The sequence below is a fragment of the Nomascus leucogenys genome, chromosome 22a, assembly GCF_006542625.1.
Source record: "Nomascus leucogenys isolate Asia chromosome 22a, Asia_NLE_v1, whole genome shotgun sequence".
Lineage (NCBI taxonomy): Eukaryota > Metazoa > Chordata > Mammalia > Primates > Hylobatidae > Nomascus > Nomascus leucogenys.
This window is the reverse complement of record NC_044402.1, coordinates 29,877,167-29,894,200: the sequence shown is the minus strand read 5'-3', so window position 1 is coordinate 29,894,200 and position 17,034 is coordinate 29,877,167. Positions and strand designations below refer to the sequence as shown.

Sequence of the window (17,034 nt, the reverse complement as noted above, 5' to 3'; positions counted from 1 at the left end):
CAAATACTTCACGTTGTGTTCCAGTTGCCTACAGTATTCAGTATAGTACAATGCTGTACAGGTTTGTAGCCTACGAGCAAGAGGCTATACTATCTATCTTAGGTGTGTAGTAGGCTATACCATCCAGGTTTGTGTAAGTACACTCTATTATGTTCACACAACGATGAAATTGGCCTATCAATGCATTTCTCAAAACATATCCCCATTGTTAAGTGACGAATGGTTGTATGTGCAAACTTGGTCCTGGGGTACCTAGTAAATAGTGCTCTTTTAGGTTATTGTTAATAGAGAAATTGTGTTGAAACTTCAGACCTAGAGAAGATGAAATTTGATAATATGTAATGGTCCAAATCAAAGGTCACTAACATAAATGCTCACAAGTACATTCGCTGAAGGAAGAGTGGAGACTGGAGAATGGAGAGTACATGTCCCATCTAAACGCATTTACTATTTAGTGCCAGCAGCTAATACTGGTATTGCCAGATCTGGTTTGTTAAGTGAGGCTTGAACATGTAGATTTTTATTGTGAAACAAACCACTTTTTTATACTTTTAATTTTGAAACCATTTTGAACTTACAGAGTTGTAAGAACTGGAAGAATTATATGAAAAATTGCCTTTTACCCTATGTCTAGAGATCTCATTCCAATTCTGCCAATTGTCCTAAGATTTTTTTTTTTTTTTTAATTACAAAAGGATCCCAATCAAGGATCACATGTCGTGTTTAGCCTTCGGGTCTCTTCAGTCTCCTTCAGTCTGAAACAGTTCCTTAGTCTTTCTTTGACTTTCATGATCTCAGCATTTTTGAAGATTACAGGCCAATCATTTTGTGGATTGTCCCTCAATTTGGGCTTGTCTGATATTTTCTCATGAAGAGACCTAGGTAATGCATTTGGGGCCAGAATACCACAAAAGTGATACTAATTCTTGTCATTGCATTATATCTGATGGCCCATGCTAGTCATTTAGTGGTGTTTGACCACTTGCTTTAGGTGATATCTACTAGATTCTTCCACTATAAAGTTTTTTGGTCTTACCCTTTGTAATTAGTAAGTGTTTTATAAGGAGATACTTTAAATCATGTAAAATTTCATTCTTCATCTCATTTCTCATTTTTAAGAAAAACCTATTGATTTTTCTTGCCTTAATGAATTATTGCTATAATAGTTGCCACATGATGATTTTCTAATTCCATCATAATTTTTACTTTTATTTTTTGGCATTTTTCTGTAAGGAAGAGCTTTATCTTCTCATTTATTTATTCATGTATTTATACCAATGCAGACTCAAGTGCTCCTGTTTTATTTAATGGGTTATAATTCTTTACTATCATAATTTATTTTGATGCTCAAATTGTCCCAGATTTGGCCAGTGGGAGACCTCTCAAGCTGGCTTTGTGTCCTTTTGACATATCTTTATCATTCTTTGAGTACAAGATGTTTCAGGCTCATCTTGTTCTTTCTCTATTCTAGCCCTGGAATCAACCATTTCTCCAAGAAGCACTGATTGCTTTTTCATGGAGTATAGTATTTAGAAATCAATATCTGGGTGCTAGATATGCTCATTGTTCTGGGGCATTTCTGCTTTCAGATCCTGGCCATGAACAGAGTTAGGAAATTATGTATATATGTACATATGCACATGTACGTCTGTATTTCTATATCTATCTCTAATGTATTATTGAGAAACAGAAGTTTATACTAGTACCCATAATTCTAGTTCAAAACTGCAGAGTTCCTTTTCGTTTTTTGCTTTTCATATTTTAAAATCTCTTCTCCAACAGCAGGAAATCTGGCTCCCAGTATCTTTAACATATTTATTTATTTGCTCAATTCCTTTGTATGTGGCCAGTTTCCTGACCCCACTGGGCCACTGTCCCACTCAGATGCCGTTTTTATATGGATTTAGACCCTTATTTGGTGGCCACCCTGCTTAGAAAACCTCCTTCTGCTTCTGGCTGACTTCCCATCCTACTCACCATCTTCCTTTTTTTTTTTTTTTTTGTTACCATCTTCCTCATGTGGGCCCTGGCTACCACTGGGCTGCAAGAAGGGAGGTCTGATTTTTATATGTTGTTCAGGTAATAAAAGAAAAAACAAAGCTTTTGTAGGTTAATCAGAACTTGACCAGTAGGTCAGATTCAAGACTAATGTGACCTCTAGTCTAGACAATAAAAAAGAAAATAGTGATCAGATGATGATGATGGCTTATTTAATATGGATTTTAGTGAGCGCTATAAGCTCTTACTGGGGTAGGAGGAAAGATGAGCACACACACCTTTTCCCTCCATAGTGTATGCTCCCCACTAGACTGAGGGAGATATGGAGTGGAGCACTTTCACCTTTCGGGGGAACTTTTCCTTTAAGCTTTTTTGTTTCACTTTAATTTTTGCTTCTTCTGCTCCATACACTCAGTTGAGGATTCCACGCTTTGATATTAGAAATCTTATCCTTGCTGGGGTTCAGAATGAAATGCTCCAGTGAAAAGGAAGATTAGGAAGAAGAAACATGATTTTTTTTTTTTTTTGATGTGCAGCCCTCTTGAAAAAAAGAATATAGGAATGACAAATGTGTTGGTACCTGATTCCAGCTCACCACAGACTTTTTGTCAGGCTTTTCATGTTGACTAAGTTAAATCAGGTACTTGTAGTAACTACAAGAGATGAAAAGCCTCTTTTTCTGAAGCAGAAGCTTTCCCCTCCTTCTAACTCATTATTCTTTGAGGGGAGAGGATGACAGGAGGGATGTCACCTTGAGGTAATGTCTGGCTGAGGCAGGCAGCCTCTGTGGGGCCAGCACGGGGCCCCTTTGCATCTCACAAGAATTCGGAGAATGACTGTCTTCCTCTTGCTTGGACAATCTATCAGAGGAAGATTGGGATGCATAGGCAAGGGTTACTCACCAGGGCACTGGGATGTGACATAGCTATGAGTTAAGTGATAACTACTGGAAGATGGAAGTTTCTAGAAAATCTGGGGTCTCAAGCACAGATGTAATAATGCTCATCAAACTCTTGTCTTTTAGCCTAGTCATCATTTTCTCTTTGTCCACATCCTTTTTCCTAGCCTCATGTTTATTTATTTTAGTTTTTTGGGTTTGGTTTTTTTTTTTCTTTTCACTTTTCTTTCTTTGGCTCTTGTATATTTCTGGTACAGGGAATTAGGGAGTGGAGATAGTGGGTGGATGAGAAGAAACAGAGAAGAGGAAAATTTTTTAATGCTGACCTTTAATGTGGTGAAAATTCATGTTGACTTCATAGTCTGAGTAAGCATATGTAAATAATTTGTAAGTCATATGAAAATAAACTTGTGGCCTTCTTTTTTTTTTTCACACACTTGGATATGCCTCTTGGGAAAACCACTCTAGTGAAGGGTGATATGGCTACAGTGGTATGTAAACAGGGGTTGATATTTACCATAACCATTCGCCTTGAGTGTCCTTTTGTTGATACTGAGCATCCTTTTGTTGATATTGAGCATCGCTGGAAAGTTCTCTCTTTCCCTGGTTACTTCCTTCAGAGGCACATATATTTTATACTTTGTTCTTCTTTTGACAACAGTCCTGGGTATCAAATTGCTACCCTGTTTTCAGTGGGCTCCATGTTTAATTCCTCTTTCTTTTGCCTTCATTTCAAATTCAGGACTAAGTCTCTTGCACTGTGCCCATATTTATGCCGTTTTGCTTTGTCTGCTGTTAATGCTCTCATTATCATTCTTTTTAAATGAGTATTATGGATCAATTCTATTCTTTCTATGGATGTCAGCTGTAAGCCTATATATAGCTGTGCTGTCCTTTTTTCTTTTTGCTTAATTTTTTTTCATTGAATGCTATAGTACCAGGCACTGTGTGGGCACTCAGTAGGTGTTTCTGTTGCCTAGGCTGGAGTGTAGTGGTGTGATCACAGCTCACTGCAGCCTCTGTCTCCTGGGCTCAAGCAGTCTTCTCACCTTGGCCTCCCAAGTAGCTGGGACTACAGGTGCACACTACCGCACCTGCTTAATTTTTTAATTTTTTGTAGAGATAGGGTCTTGCAGTGTTGCCTAGGCTGGTCTCCAACTCCTGGGCTCAAGCAATCCTCCTGCCTCGGCCTCCCAAAGTGTTGAGATTACAGGCATGAGCCACCATGCCCAGCCAGTTGTTATTTCTTGACCAGCTAATGCTGCATCTTTCACAGTATCCTACACACAATTTCCCAGGTTGTAAATAGCTATATTTTCAATTTTCATTCTTCCTATTGGTGTAATGTTCTATATAAGGGAAGCAATGTCTTGTTGTGATTAAGTCCATGGGTTTTGGAGTTGGTGTGATCTTGAACAAGTTATTTAATAGACCACATTTAGTTGTCACATCTGTTTTTCAACTTGGATACAATATTATCTACTTCATAGGGTTGCTTTAAGGATTGAATTAAGTATGACATTATAAAACACTTAGAATGGGAGTTAGCACTTAGTAGGCACTCGGTATTTGTTAGGTAATGATATTACCCTCCTTTATTATTATCTCATTGATCCTCAGTTCCAGCCTATATTTCCTTGAAACTCTATTCCTGGCATTTAACCTGTTTCCCTTCTATCAGGTTTGCAACTGTGCGATATGATCAAGGAGCCAAGAACATTCGGAACCAGTTCATGCATCTGACAAACTACAGTGTGAACAAGAAGAGTGAAGACTACGTCAGGTACTGGCTGTGTCTGAGCCAGAAGTCAGAGGTGTCAGTCTCAGATGTGGGTATTGTAGGGGTGGAAAGGTAACATGTGGCACTGGAGGACAACTTTACATTAATGTCCATGTACCATTTATGGAAATCTGTCAGTCATATAACAATGTTGAGGCATATCTCCTTCTGCTTCTCCGTTGCCTCCCCAGTTAACAGTGTCACCTTTCTCTACCAAAATGTACCTTCACAAGTTTTTCTTCCTCACTGCCTTCCCTCACTTGACTTAGGAAGGGGAATTTAATAGGCATATGGAACGTTTTAGAAGTTAAGAAATGAGGTCATTTCAGCGCTTGGCAAACATATCAAAAACTTAAAAAATGTCTGTACCCTTTGACCCCACGGTTCCATTTCTAGGAACTTAACCTTAAGAGATAAAAGATGTACACGCAGTATCAGTGATAAGAATGTTCATTACCGTATATTTGTAGGTGGAAAAAGCAGGTTATCTGATAGCATGTGCAACTTTCCTGCTTGAGATATCTAAAGCTGCTTATTTTTGCTGAGGGGGGAGGAAAAAAAGACCAGAAGTAATACTGAAGTGTTAATTTAGCTTAACTATAGTGGGTAGGATTGTGAGTGGGTGATTTTTATTTTCTTCTTTCTGCTATTATGTATTTTCTAAATTTTTCTAAAATAAATACTTATATGATCAAGAAAAAGAAAAGGAAAAAATTAAAGACAGAAAGAAATGAGGCCATCTCAGAAAAGGATTCAGTGGAAGGGAGTACTAGCCCAGCTGTGTGGAAATATTCTTTTTGCTCTGTTTTCTTTCATCCCGATAATTTTGCCAGAAAGTGGAAAAGTGGAAAAGAGACCCAAATAGTTACTTTCTACTCAGACTAAAAATAGGTTCCTAGCAGGTCCAAGGAAAGAAAGAAAGGAATCTGGAAGTGATAGAATAGTTGCTGAAGCTATATAGGTTTCGTCGAATATCCTGTGAGCAGTGTTTGCGTTGACTGAAGAGATCATACCTCCACTGTGAAAGATGAGCAAAGGCACAATCGGTGGAGAGTGGGATGGTGGTAGGGAGTGAGGGGACAGCTGCAAAACACAGGTTCCAGATTGCAGGGCTCTTCCAACATTCATGATAGGCTGTGCCATTGGCCACTCCGCTGCCATAGCAATAGTATACCTCCTCACTCTTACTGTCACTGCAGTGCACTCTCCCTTCAGTGTTAACTCAAAAAATATCAGGAAAAGCTATATCTACTGCCAAAGAGAAGGGAACCTGCTTCAGATGCCAAAGCAATTCTGTGTGGGGTTATTTCATTAGCATGCTGCACCAGAATAACTCACTCGCCCATCCCAACTCAGTTCTGGTCTGAAAATGGCATCAGAGGTTGTTTTGTGGACTCAGGTGACATTCACCTCAAAGGTTAATTGTCTGTTAACTTGTAACCATTCTTAAATTTGTTTGCCTTCTTTCACACATTGCTTTCACTCTTTCTTGATGCATAATTGTTTGGTTAAGAAAGAATTTGCCGCCTTCTTCCCCACCCTCTTGAAAAAGGCAAACTATACATTTTCATTTCCATTGAAGAAATTGGTATGAAAGGATATATGACAAAAAGGACCAAGAAAAAGTGAGTAACTGGAAGTCAGCAAAGTGAATTTAAAAAAAAAAAAACTTTTTAAAAAGACAAGAAGGCTGTTTGCAAAGAGTCTTGTTATTATAGCCAAGCCTAGTTACATATGTGACTTTGATTTATTAATTTGTTTTAGTTGTGATGATCCAGAAGTGGAGGATTATGGAAACAAATGGAGCATGAGTGCTATGCTTAGGTACCTGAAACAAGAAGGCAGAGATACAACCGGTGAGTACTGGGCCTTTTTCCTTCTTGACTTCTCTTCTTTGGATAACTATCATTGTCTCTTGCCAGGAATCATTCTCTGTTGCTTTGATAGTGTTGCTGAGACGGGATGATTGTCCTTGGTGTTACTTTTTCCTGCAATTGACAAGCTGGGGAGCAGGTTTTCCATTACCCTCAAAATCCCTTTTCTTGTTTGTGGTCTGAAAGGCATAACTTTTTCCTTTTAATCCTTAGTGAATTTACCCTTCTTGAATGTTGAACTGCTGACTAAAATATGGTCAGCTTTTTATATAACAAATTGCCTGTCTCCATATTGGCCCCAAGTTTCGAGTTTTCTAAGTTAATCTCTCTCATTCATGTTGCTGAGTTGGAGAATGGGCACTGTTTGAGCACAGGTCTTCAAATCAAAATGGACACAATTGCTGAGCCTTGAACAGAATGGGAAACTGTGTGCCAAAAGAGACTGTTTCAGTTCACAAGGGAAAGGGTCATAGGGGAAGTGTGAGATGGGAAGTGAGGCTCCTATTCCATTATGTGTCTGTCTTTTGTCATAAGAGGCCACCTGAGGGTATCCCTTGGCACCTACGTTCTTGACTGTATTGATCTGTTCACAGATATGCTTGCCTCCACAGTACCCATTCAGAAGTCTGCCATATAGAGGCTTTTTTGAATGAGCACACATGCTTTTATAGTTATATTGTTATCTGGAATCCAGTTCATAATCCATGTATTTTGATATTGAGTCTGAAATTTAAAAATTTTTGTTTGCAGCATTGATGGCCCATGTAGAAGACCTGATCATTAAGACCATAATCTCTGCTGAACTAGCTATTGCTACTGCCTGTAAAACCTTTGTTCCTCATCGCAGCAGTTGTTTTGGTAAGGAGACTCAAGAAGCTTAACATGTTTTGTGAAGAGGATCTTGGGAAGTTGGATGGGATTCTAGGGTAGAGAGGCTTAGTGATTCTATAGCAGTAAGAGGTATGTGATGGACTTTTCTTTCTAAGCTCATGTAGCATATGAAGAGCCTACTAAGAGGCCAATAGTGAGCTTGGTCAGAAGTCCCCTGAGGAGTAACTAGCTTTCTGTGTGGGAAGCAGGGATTGGAACGAACGTGTTGGTCTTTCTGTCAGAGTGCAGTCAGAAAAAGTCTGCAATGGACTGTACAGGAATCCAACTCTAACAAATATATTCCAGAGCTCCTTGGCAGCCAGACTGGGAACAGTTCCAAGAAGCTCTGGCTGGTACCAGTATGTGCTTTCTCCCATTTTCCGATGACTGCTCCTTTTTGTTTGAGTCTTCTTTCTAGTGTGTTCCTCCCCCTCCTCTCTTTTTCCCATTCCTCTTCCACTTTCTTTTCTCTTTCTCTTCCTCTTCTCCTCCCCTTCCACTCCACCCCCAACTCCTTGACTGTACAGAGAAGGAATAAGCAGTTCACAATTACAGAATCAGGAAATGTTACCTACTGACCCACTAGCTATAATGGTAGCACTGAGGGTGCGTATGGACATTGCTTCCTATGTGGAAATGAACGGGTTTGTGATTGCCCATGTGAATGTGTTTAAAGTCACATGGGCTTTTGGCAGTGTTAGGCTTTGTTAGTAAAATACACTAGGGTCTTTGATGGGGAGGATGATTAAAGTGTGGTGTGGAGTAATACAGGTAGTAAGGATATGAGAGTTATGGCTTGGTTAGAAGGCAGGGTAACAGGGAAATAAAGAATATGGGTTTTAGAGTCTGACAGCCTTAGTTTGTAACCATGTATATCCCTATCTAGTTTTGTGATTTTCAGCAAGTTACTCTAATCCTGTTTCCTCAACTATAAAATGGCAGTAATGGTGGTGTCTACCTCCTGAGAATACCATAATGATCAAATGAGATGATGCACGCAAAGCACTTGACAATGTCTGGCCCTTACGTTGTTCTCAATAAAAATTATTTGTTATTTTTATAATTAGACATCATAATTCCTGATCTCTTTAACAGATTATCATAACAGGCTATATTTGAGGGGCAGTAAACAAAGGGAATTGTTGAGATTGAATAGAAGATGGTAGATAAATCAGGACCTAAAATTTTATGGGAAAAGAAGAGGTTGTAATATATTTTTTAAAATACATATCTGATCATGTCTTCTGAAATCCTTAAATGGTTCCCTAGGCTTAAATTGTATAATAGAAACTTGATATGACCTGAAAGCCTTCTAAGGTAACTCAGGTAACTCTTCTAGAATTCCATTTCCCCTCATATACCTTATAATCCAGCTGTACTATACTATACTTCTAAGCACTCTGTGCTTTTGTGCCACTGTATGAGTTCTGCTGTTTGGCCTAAAAACTCTCCTTCTGTCTCTGCCTTGCATGCTCACATTTCTTTTCTAAGATTTAGTTCTCCACATTGCCTCCTACCTCATGCTGTTCTTTTTTTTTGAGACAAGGTCTTGCTCTGTTGCCCAGGGTGGAGTACAGTGGCATGATCACCGTTCACTGCAGCCTTCACCTCCTGGGCCCAAGTGATCCTCCCACCTTAGCCTCCTGAGTAGTTGGGACTATAGGCATGTGTCATCATGCATGGCTAATTGTTTAAAAAACTTTTTGTAGAAATGTGACCTCACTATGCATTATGCTTTTCTGTGCTTGTTTGATCATTCTCTTTTCCTGTCACATCATGATGTTTTGTTTATACATACACTTCCTCAGCCGTGTCTGAGTTTATTTTCTTGAATTCATAGTAGCCAGTGTGTCCTTTCTTCCCATTTCACCCTATTTCTGCCAAACCAGAGCTTTCAACATTTCTCTTTTCCCCTTTTTTAATTTTTTTTTTTTAGTTTTATATTAGAGACAGGGTCTCGCTGTTGCCTAGGCTAGAGTGCAATGGCGCAATCGTATTTAGCTCACTGCAGCCTTGAACTCATGGTCTCAAGTGATCCTCCTGCTTTGGCTTCCCCAAATACCGGGCTTACAGGCGTGAGCTATCAAACCTGGTCCTTTTGTCGCTTGCTACCTCTGCACCTGTTTTACCTTGTGTCTGAAATACCTTTCTTGTGTTACTTTACCTAATAAATTACGGACATTTTTCAAGACAAAGTCAAGTGTCACTTCTTCGGCGATGTTTTTTTCTAATGCTCCCAGAGTTAGCCTGCCCTGCCCCTATACCCCCAGCACTCTGTTTGTTTGTAACTCTACAATAGTATCTGTATGTTGTCTGATAGTTATGTGTGTATTTGTCTCCTGTAGCCAACTAGAAACTCTTTGAGGACAATAAGAATATCTCCGTCAGTTTTGCCCCCACCATGCATGGCAGCACTTTTTTTAAAATTGAGACAGTATCTCACTATGTTGCCCAGTCTGGCCTTGAACTCCTGGGCTCAAAGGATCCACTCGCCTCAGCCTCCCAAGTAGCTAGGACTACAGGTGTGTGCCACCGTACCCAGTTGCATGTCGGCATCTTTTGCTCTTAGAGAATGTTCAGGAAATGTTTCTTGAATGAATGATTGGCACTTGCTTTAATTGCTTTTTGGTGGCCTGACAGTAGACTTCCCAATGGATCTGGTTTGGTAATGGCCTAGAACTCTTAGAATTGTTGCAGACTGTTTGAAGATGGGGATGAGGGGTTGGGACTAGGAGCATAACTCCAACTTCCAAAACCTCATTAGATTTAAATAATAAATAAAGGTTTATTTTTCTACATCTACTTGGCTCTTATATGAGGGTAAATTTCTGATATCCCTTGCTGTAAACATCTTTGTTCTAAATAGTTAATTATAAAACCTTTTCTGAATGTTTCCTTTTGTTTGTTTGTTTGTTTTATAACTTGATTGCCTTTCGGTTGCCTTTCAGAAGCTTGGGAGCTTCACTATTGAACTTACTGGCAATAGAATGTTCTGACGTGAAAGAAGCTGTGACTTTCTCTGACTCAGTGAAATACCCCTGAAGTCCATTTCATCAGCCATGGGTCTCCTTTCTTTCTCCCTACTTGTGTTCAGTTTTAATAAACTGAGCGCATCTGGAGTTTTTTTAAGTTGTTGACTATCTTCTTGGCTTTTGTGGTTCTAATTCCACTTCCTGTCAGCCCTGGGATTTTGTGTGCTTCATTAACCTCATCCCATCAGATATGATTTTGTATACGTGTGTATATTTGTATGAGCCTCTGCCTCCCACTAACTCCTAACTTCCCCTGGGGTTTAAGTTACAAGGAATAAGCTAGTTTTGTTTTGTTTTTTTCCATTTATTTTAGAGTAAACAGGAATTGAAAGCTTCCCAGAAGATTTTGGCTTAAACAGAGCATTGGTGCTTTTAGGGGAAACCAACAGACCAGACATGGGGTTCACTATATTCTTTTGGTGGTTGTTCCTGTCCTTTCATCTTATGGATCTCTGCCAGGGGCATTCCCTTACTATCTCAGTGTTTGTATCCTATGATTTCTTTCCCATCCTACCACCTGTAATGTTCAACTATGTTTCCAGGTATCTTTGATATCCCATCCTATTTATTTATACATTTAATTTTTCTTCAGTTCCTGCTGTGAGCAAGTCATAGGTTAGCCTTTCAGCAGTGTATTACCATCAAGTTTGTTCCTCTCAAACCAAATTTTATGTAGGATGAGATGTAGACATATATATATATATTGCACTATTAGTGTTTAAAGGTAGACTTGAGAACATATACAAACTACCTGAAACTTTGTCATTTAGTGCTTTTTCCTAGATTTGCACATCTGGTAAGGACCTTAGAGAATAATTAGTTCAGATATAGAAATTGAAACCCTGAGAAATGAACTCTTGTTCCAGGTTCTAGAGTTAGTGAGTGAAATAACTCAGGTCAAAATGACTCAGCTTGGATCTCTGGGGCTTCAGAAGATGGGTTTTGGCAATCAGATAATCTTGATCATAAGACTTTTGATTTATAGAATTTTTTATGCCTCCCTCAATAAGACAGATTTTTTACAATCTAATTTTTACTGCCTTCCAAGATCATGAAAATATGGTACCATGTGAAATAATATGCTTAAATAGCAATCCTTTAAATATGCTTAGGAAATTGGCATTGTGAGATACAACTGGCTATGAGAATAGCTTTTTGACCAGTTGAAGAAAAACAGCCAAAAACAACAGGATGTTCACTGTTCTTAAAGATGTTGCTGCTGACAGTGGTTTTATCTCTGTGTATTAGCATAGCTGAAGTCATGGGTTGTGACCCAGGCCTGGGATCATGGGGACAAGTTGTGGGGCCACTTGTAGAACTGATCAGCCTGGGCTTGTTCTGATCAGAGCCCAGTGACGTGTTTGCTCCGCACCAACCATGCCCAGTACACCTCTGTGTTGACGATATCTGGTTTGGTTTTCTATTGCTACCATTCTTGACCATTTCACAGGGTAGCCTGAGGTTCTTATAGGGAGGATGTCCATAAATAATTGTTGGAGGAATGAAAGCAGGCAGTGTACATTCTCCAACAATGCAAACTACTTGGCCACCCACAGAAAAATAATGAGAGTCATCAATCTCTTCACTTTTTGAGATAATCTCCTTTTTTGGTTTATCATATGCTCCTGTTTAGATGGGAAAGGAAGTTTACTACAGAAGAAACTTATGTAGGAAGTATCTACTGTTTATCAAGCAAACATTGGTTATTTCCTTTAATTTAGTTTCACTGGTTATTTCTTTTTAGTCTTCAACAATTTTGGTTGGTATTATCTGTGTTTTATAGACATGGAAAAAAGATTCAGAAAGGTTAAATAAGTTGTCCTAGGTCATGCAGCTAATAAATGGCAAAGCCAAATTTGGGAGCCAGGTCTCTCTGGCTCTTTCTCCACCCACATAAAGACATGTCCTTATGAGTCCGGCTACTTTTGGCATGCCCCATATCCTGGATTCTCCCTCTGCTCTCCCGTAACTAGATACTCAGGAAAAATGATATCATCCTTTCTAGCAGATCAGGCCTAAAAATGACACTCCTTTTGCTCTAGTTAAGCGTACCTAGTCCTAAACACTCCTTTCAAATCTACCTTTACATCTGGTAACCAGATAGCATATTGATTTCTTGGACTAGTTAACCAGTTGGCTGTGGGCATTTTCTTTTCATTTTCTTGTGTGTCTGCTTTTTTCCAAAATTCTCCTTCTGGACCCCATATAAAGACTTCCTCTTTAGCTTTTTCAATTTGAATCCAAAGCCAAGGTAAAAAGAATTTCCTTCATACAATAGCATTTCAGTGACAGTGAGTTCTAGCTAATGTCAGCACTTTGCATTGCCTCAGGGACCACAGCTTCAGCTGGGACTTTATTTCTGGGGAGAGTTAGTGGATTGATCCAAAATTAGTGGTGTGACATGTTTAGTAATCTATTAGGCCTTGGATGGATTATTATTTTCTTGAGAACATCTTTTTTTCCCCCTCTCTCCCTGAACTATCTTTTATCAGGTTTTTTCATAATACAGCTTTAATATGTAAAGTTCTTCCTAAGAATCTCTCTTATTTTCTTTATGATTGGCGGCTTTATTATAAATATTTCAAGTCTTGTGATCAGGGTTATTTTGTAGGAAGTGGCTGTCAATTATTTTGTCTTTCTCAAAAACTATGCATTGTTTTTCACTTAAAATATATTTTCTTCATTCAGTATTTCTGAAGTATTTCCTATGTGCTAGTTATGGTGCAGGCTACTTGTATTACAACAATGAATGAAACATGGACCCTGCCCTCAAGTGATAGGGAGGAGCAGACATGAAATGATAAATGACATTACAAGTAGTATAAGTGACTCAGGTGCTCTAGGAATATACAAGATTTACTGGCTGTGCCTGGGGATCCACAGAAAGCCATTTTTAACAGCAGGAATGTAGTATGCAACATACAGTGTCATGGCAGGATGTGATATTTTTTGAAATGGTAAGAAGTATGACGAGATATAGCGTGCATAGAATGGGGGAATAGAAGATAGGGTTATGGAGGTGGATTTGGGCGAGAATATAAAGAATTGACAAGTTTAAATTCATCTTGTAGCTAACAGCCACTGGAAGTTTTTGAGCAGGGGAGCAATATGATTATTATTATTTTTCTTTAACTTTTATCATAATTTAATCCAAAGCTTAGGATGACAGAATTACAATAAAGGGAATACAGTACAATATTACTGCAGTGACTGACTTAAAATCTTCTAGGAACCAAGCTGACATTAGTGTCTATTGTTGGACCAATTCACTGCCTATCTCTATGTGACTGTTAAGTTTGTTTTTTTAAGAAAAGTGTAATTCTCATGGCCTTGAAGAATGGACTACAATTGGGAGAGGCAAATGCTTGGGAAATGACTAAGGTGGTAAGAGGTGTGCAGTGATAATATATACTTACCATATGACCCAGCAGTCCCACTCATAGGTATTTTCCCAGAAGAACCGAAACCATATGTTTATATGAATACCTGTATACAAATGTTTATAGCAGCTTTATTAATAATTGCCAAAAATTGGAAACAATCCAAATGTCCATCAACTGTTGAATGGGTAAATAAACTGGTATGTCCATATAATGGAATGCTACTCAGCTATAAAAAGGAACGAACTATATTATTGGTATATGTAACAACATAGATAAATCTCAAAAGCACAATGCTAAGTGAAAGAAGCCAGTTTCAAGAAACTACATATTACATTAATTTCATTTATTTGACTTTCTGGAAAAGGCAGAAAGCAGACAAAAATAAGATCAGTGGTTGCTGAGGGTGGGAGTGCAACTGGAGAGGGGCACAAGGGAATGTTTGTTAAAATTGTCCTATGTCTTGTGGTGGTGTTAGACAACTGCATGTATTTGTCAAAACTCACCAAAATGTATACTTTAAAAGGGTGAATTTATTGTATGTAAATTAGACTTTGATAAATCTGCCTGAAAACAAAAAGCAATGATAGATGGATGAACCTCAGAAACATGGTAGATGAAAGAAACCAGACTCAAAAGAGTATATACCATATGATTCCATTTATGTGAAATTCTAGAATAAGCAAAACTAATCCGTGGTGAAAGAAATAAGACTAGTCGTTGTCAGGGATGGGGGAAAGGGCAGGATACTTACCAGGAAGTAGCACAAGGGGTCCTTTTGGGGTGATGGAAACATTCTGTGTGGGCTGATAGGCATGTGGGTTACACGGATATGTCCAATTATCAAGACTTATCAAGTTGTACACTTAGATCTAACTATTTCATCATATGTAAATTATACCTCAAAAGGGAATAGAGAAGATTAAAGAGATTAAAGAGGAAGAAACTGGCTGGGCACAGTGGCTCACGCCTGTAATCCCAGCACATTGGGAGGCCAAGGAGGGTGGATCACCTGAGGTCAGGAGTTTGAGACCAGCCTAGCCAACGTGGTAAAACCCCATCTCTACTAAAAATACAGAAGTTAGCCAGGCATGGTGGCAGGTGCCTGTAATCCTAGCTACTTGGGAGGCTGAGGCAGGAGAATTGCTTGAACCTGGGAGGTGGAGATTGCAGCGAGCCGAGATCGCACCATTGCACTCTAGCCTGGGAGACAGGAGCAAAACTCCATCTCAGAAAAAAAAAAAAAAAAAAAGAGAAAAAGAAACTAAAGAGAAAGATTAAAGACAAGAAGGAGAGATAGAGATTTGGTGATATCTTGTATTTGGGAGGTGGTAAGAGTGTTTCTAGTTTGGAGCCTGGTGGATGGGGTACCATTCTCCAAGATGAAGAATAATAGCAAACCAAACAGTTTTGGGGAAAGAAAACAAGGGCTATTTTGTTGAGTGTTGAATACCTATGGAATATCCTAGTGAAGATGTCCAAAAGGCAAGTTGAATTATGGATTTGGTGTCCAGGAGACACTTGGCTAAAGATGTGATTTGAATATTATCATCATCATCATCATCGTCATATTAATTGTGGCCATGAGAATACATGAGATTGCCTAAGGAGAAAACTAGAATTGAGAAGGAAGGAGACCTGAGAGTGTCACCCTGAGCAAACCTACCATTGAATATCTGGGTAGAAGAGAAGGAAGGAAAGGAGGAGTGGAAAGGGCAGAATCAGAAGAGAGCAGTGTCCTGGAACCCAAGGGAGAAGAAAGCTCCAATAAGTCAGGGGTGGTCATCAGTTTCAGATGTTTGGGCTTAGCAATAAAGTAGTCTTTGGTGATCATATTGAGAATAGTCAGTTATTAGAGAGGGAGCAGAAGCAAATTCTTAGGGCTGGGAATAAATAGGTATTAAGAAGTTCAGACTGCTAAGTGTAGATTGCTTTTTCAAGGAACCATATTAAAGAGGTAGGAAGCTAAGTTTGCTTTGGTTTGGCTAGAGGCTGAAGGAAATATTTCTCACTAAGGAAAATTGTCCTGGGGAAATGTTCCATAAGGCATGCAATAGTCCTTTGAAAACACTTGCTTTTCTGTCATGATAAAGGCAACACAGAAAGAGGAGCTCTCAGAACTGGAAAAGCCCAGCTAGCTCGCACCCATTCATGACAGGAAAGTTGGTGTATCTCATTGTGGATACTGAGTTTTTGAAATTCTCGTTACTGCTGCCAAAACACTCAACATTAAAAGATGAGGAAGTTGATTATGCTCAGCATAACCTACTCTTTACCTTTTAAAATCTTTAATGTCCATAGAAAATACCAAATACCAATAGTAATTTAAAAGGTTCTTATAAGGACTCTAGTAGCATGCCAAGGACCCAAATTATTTTTCTTAAGCTGAATTGATGGTGTTCAAAGAGGAAAACCTGATACAGAAGTGATCTTTCCACCCCATTCCCCTCCCCTAATGCCAGCCTTTGAGGTGAGCTGGGTTTTGCACTGTTATAATGCTGTCACATACCAATATAGATTTCTTCTCCAGCTCTTAAATGATAGTAGGTTCAAACCTGGTACGTGTACAGATGTAGTTAGATTCGAGGCTTGATTTTTTTTAGTTTGGGCACCCTCTCCGTAGAGGTTGTTTAGCAGTAACAGGATTTAGTCATCCAAATGAAAATTAATTTAGCTTTGTGAAGGATGTTTTCTCTCTGGGTCATTTTCCCCCCTCGTATTTCCCAGAATATTGGTTCTCAGCCTGTCAACTGAGATTCTTGGAATTTGCCTCTGATTTGGGGAAATGGTTAAGTAAACCTGTAGCTGCTTGATGCAAGATACTTAAATAGTGGGTTTCATTGATTGTTAATCTCATTTGAATTTGTCTTCATTTGTAGCTGATTCTGCAAACCTGATCAATATGTGCATCAATCATTAATTTCACCCTGTTCTTAGTTTTAATAATATTACCACTTTATGAAACAGTTGAATCCTGTGCTTCAGCTTTTAAACAAGGAAGAGAATATTCTTTTTCTTCAATCAAATGTTGTGTTCTCTCTTGCTTATATAAAATGTTAATGTAGACTTGTAGATTTTGCAAGTAGATTTTTCCTTTTAAATGCCTTACTTAGTGCTATATCACGAATGATTTTTCTCAGGTTAAAGGGGCAATATTCTAAAAGATTACTGAAGATTAGATCAGCTATTCAGAAGAATGTAT

General features: G+C 38.8%; 1 protein-coding gene across 6 annotated transcripts in view; it reads left to right on the top strand.

Moving 5' to 3' along the window:
• TTLL5 (tubulin tyrosine ligase like 5) overlaps positions 1 to 17,034 on the top strand; it is a 297,166-nt gene that overhangs the window by 52,078 nt on the left and 228,054 nt on the right. For all 6 annotated transcript variants that reach the window (XM_003260781.3, XM_030803999.1, XM_030803998.1 and 3 more), the window contains exons 10-12: positions 4,578 to 4,679; positions 6,441 to 6,532; positions 7,301 to 7,408. In XM_003260781.3, coding sequence (XP_003260829.2) covers positions 4,578 to 4,679; positions 6,441 to 6,532; positions 7,301 to 7,408 — 302 coding nt within the window. The remainder of the gene's footprint in view (positions 1 to 4,577; positions 4,680 to 6,440; positions 6,533 to 7,300; positions 7,409 to 17,034) is intronic.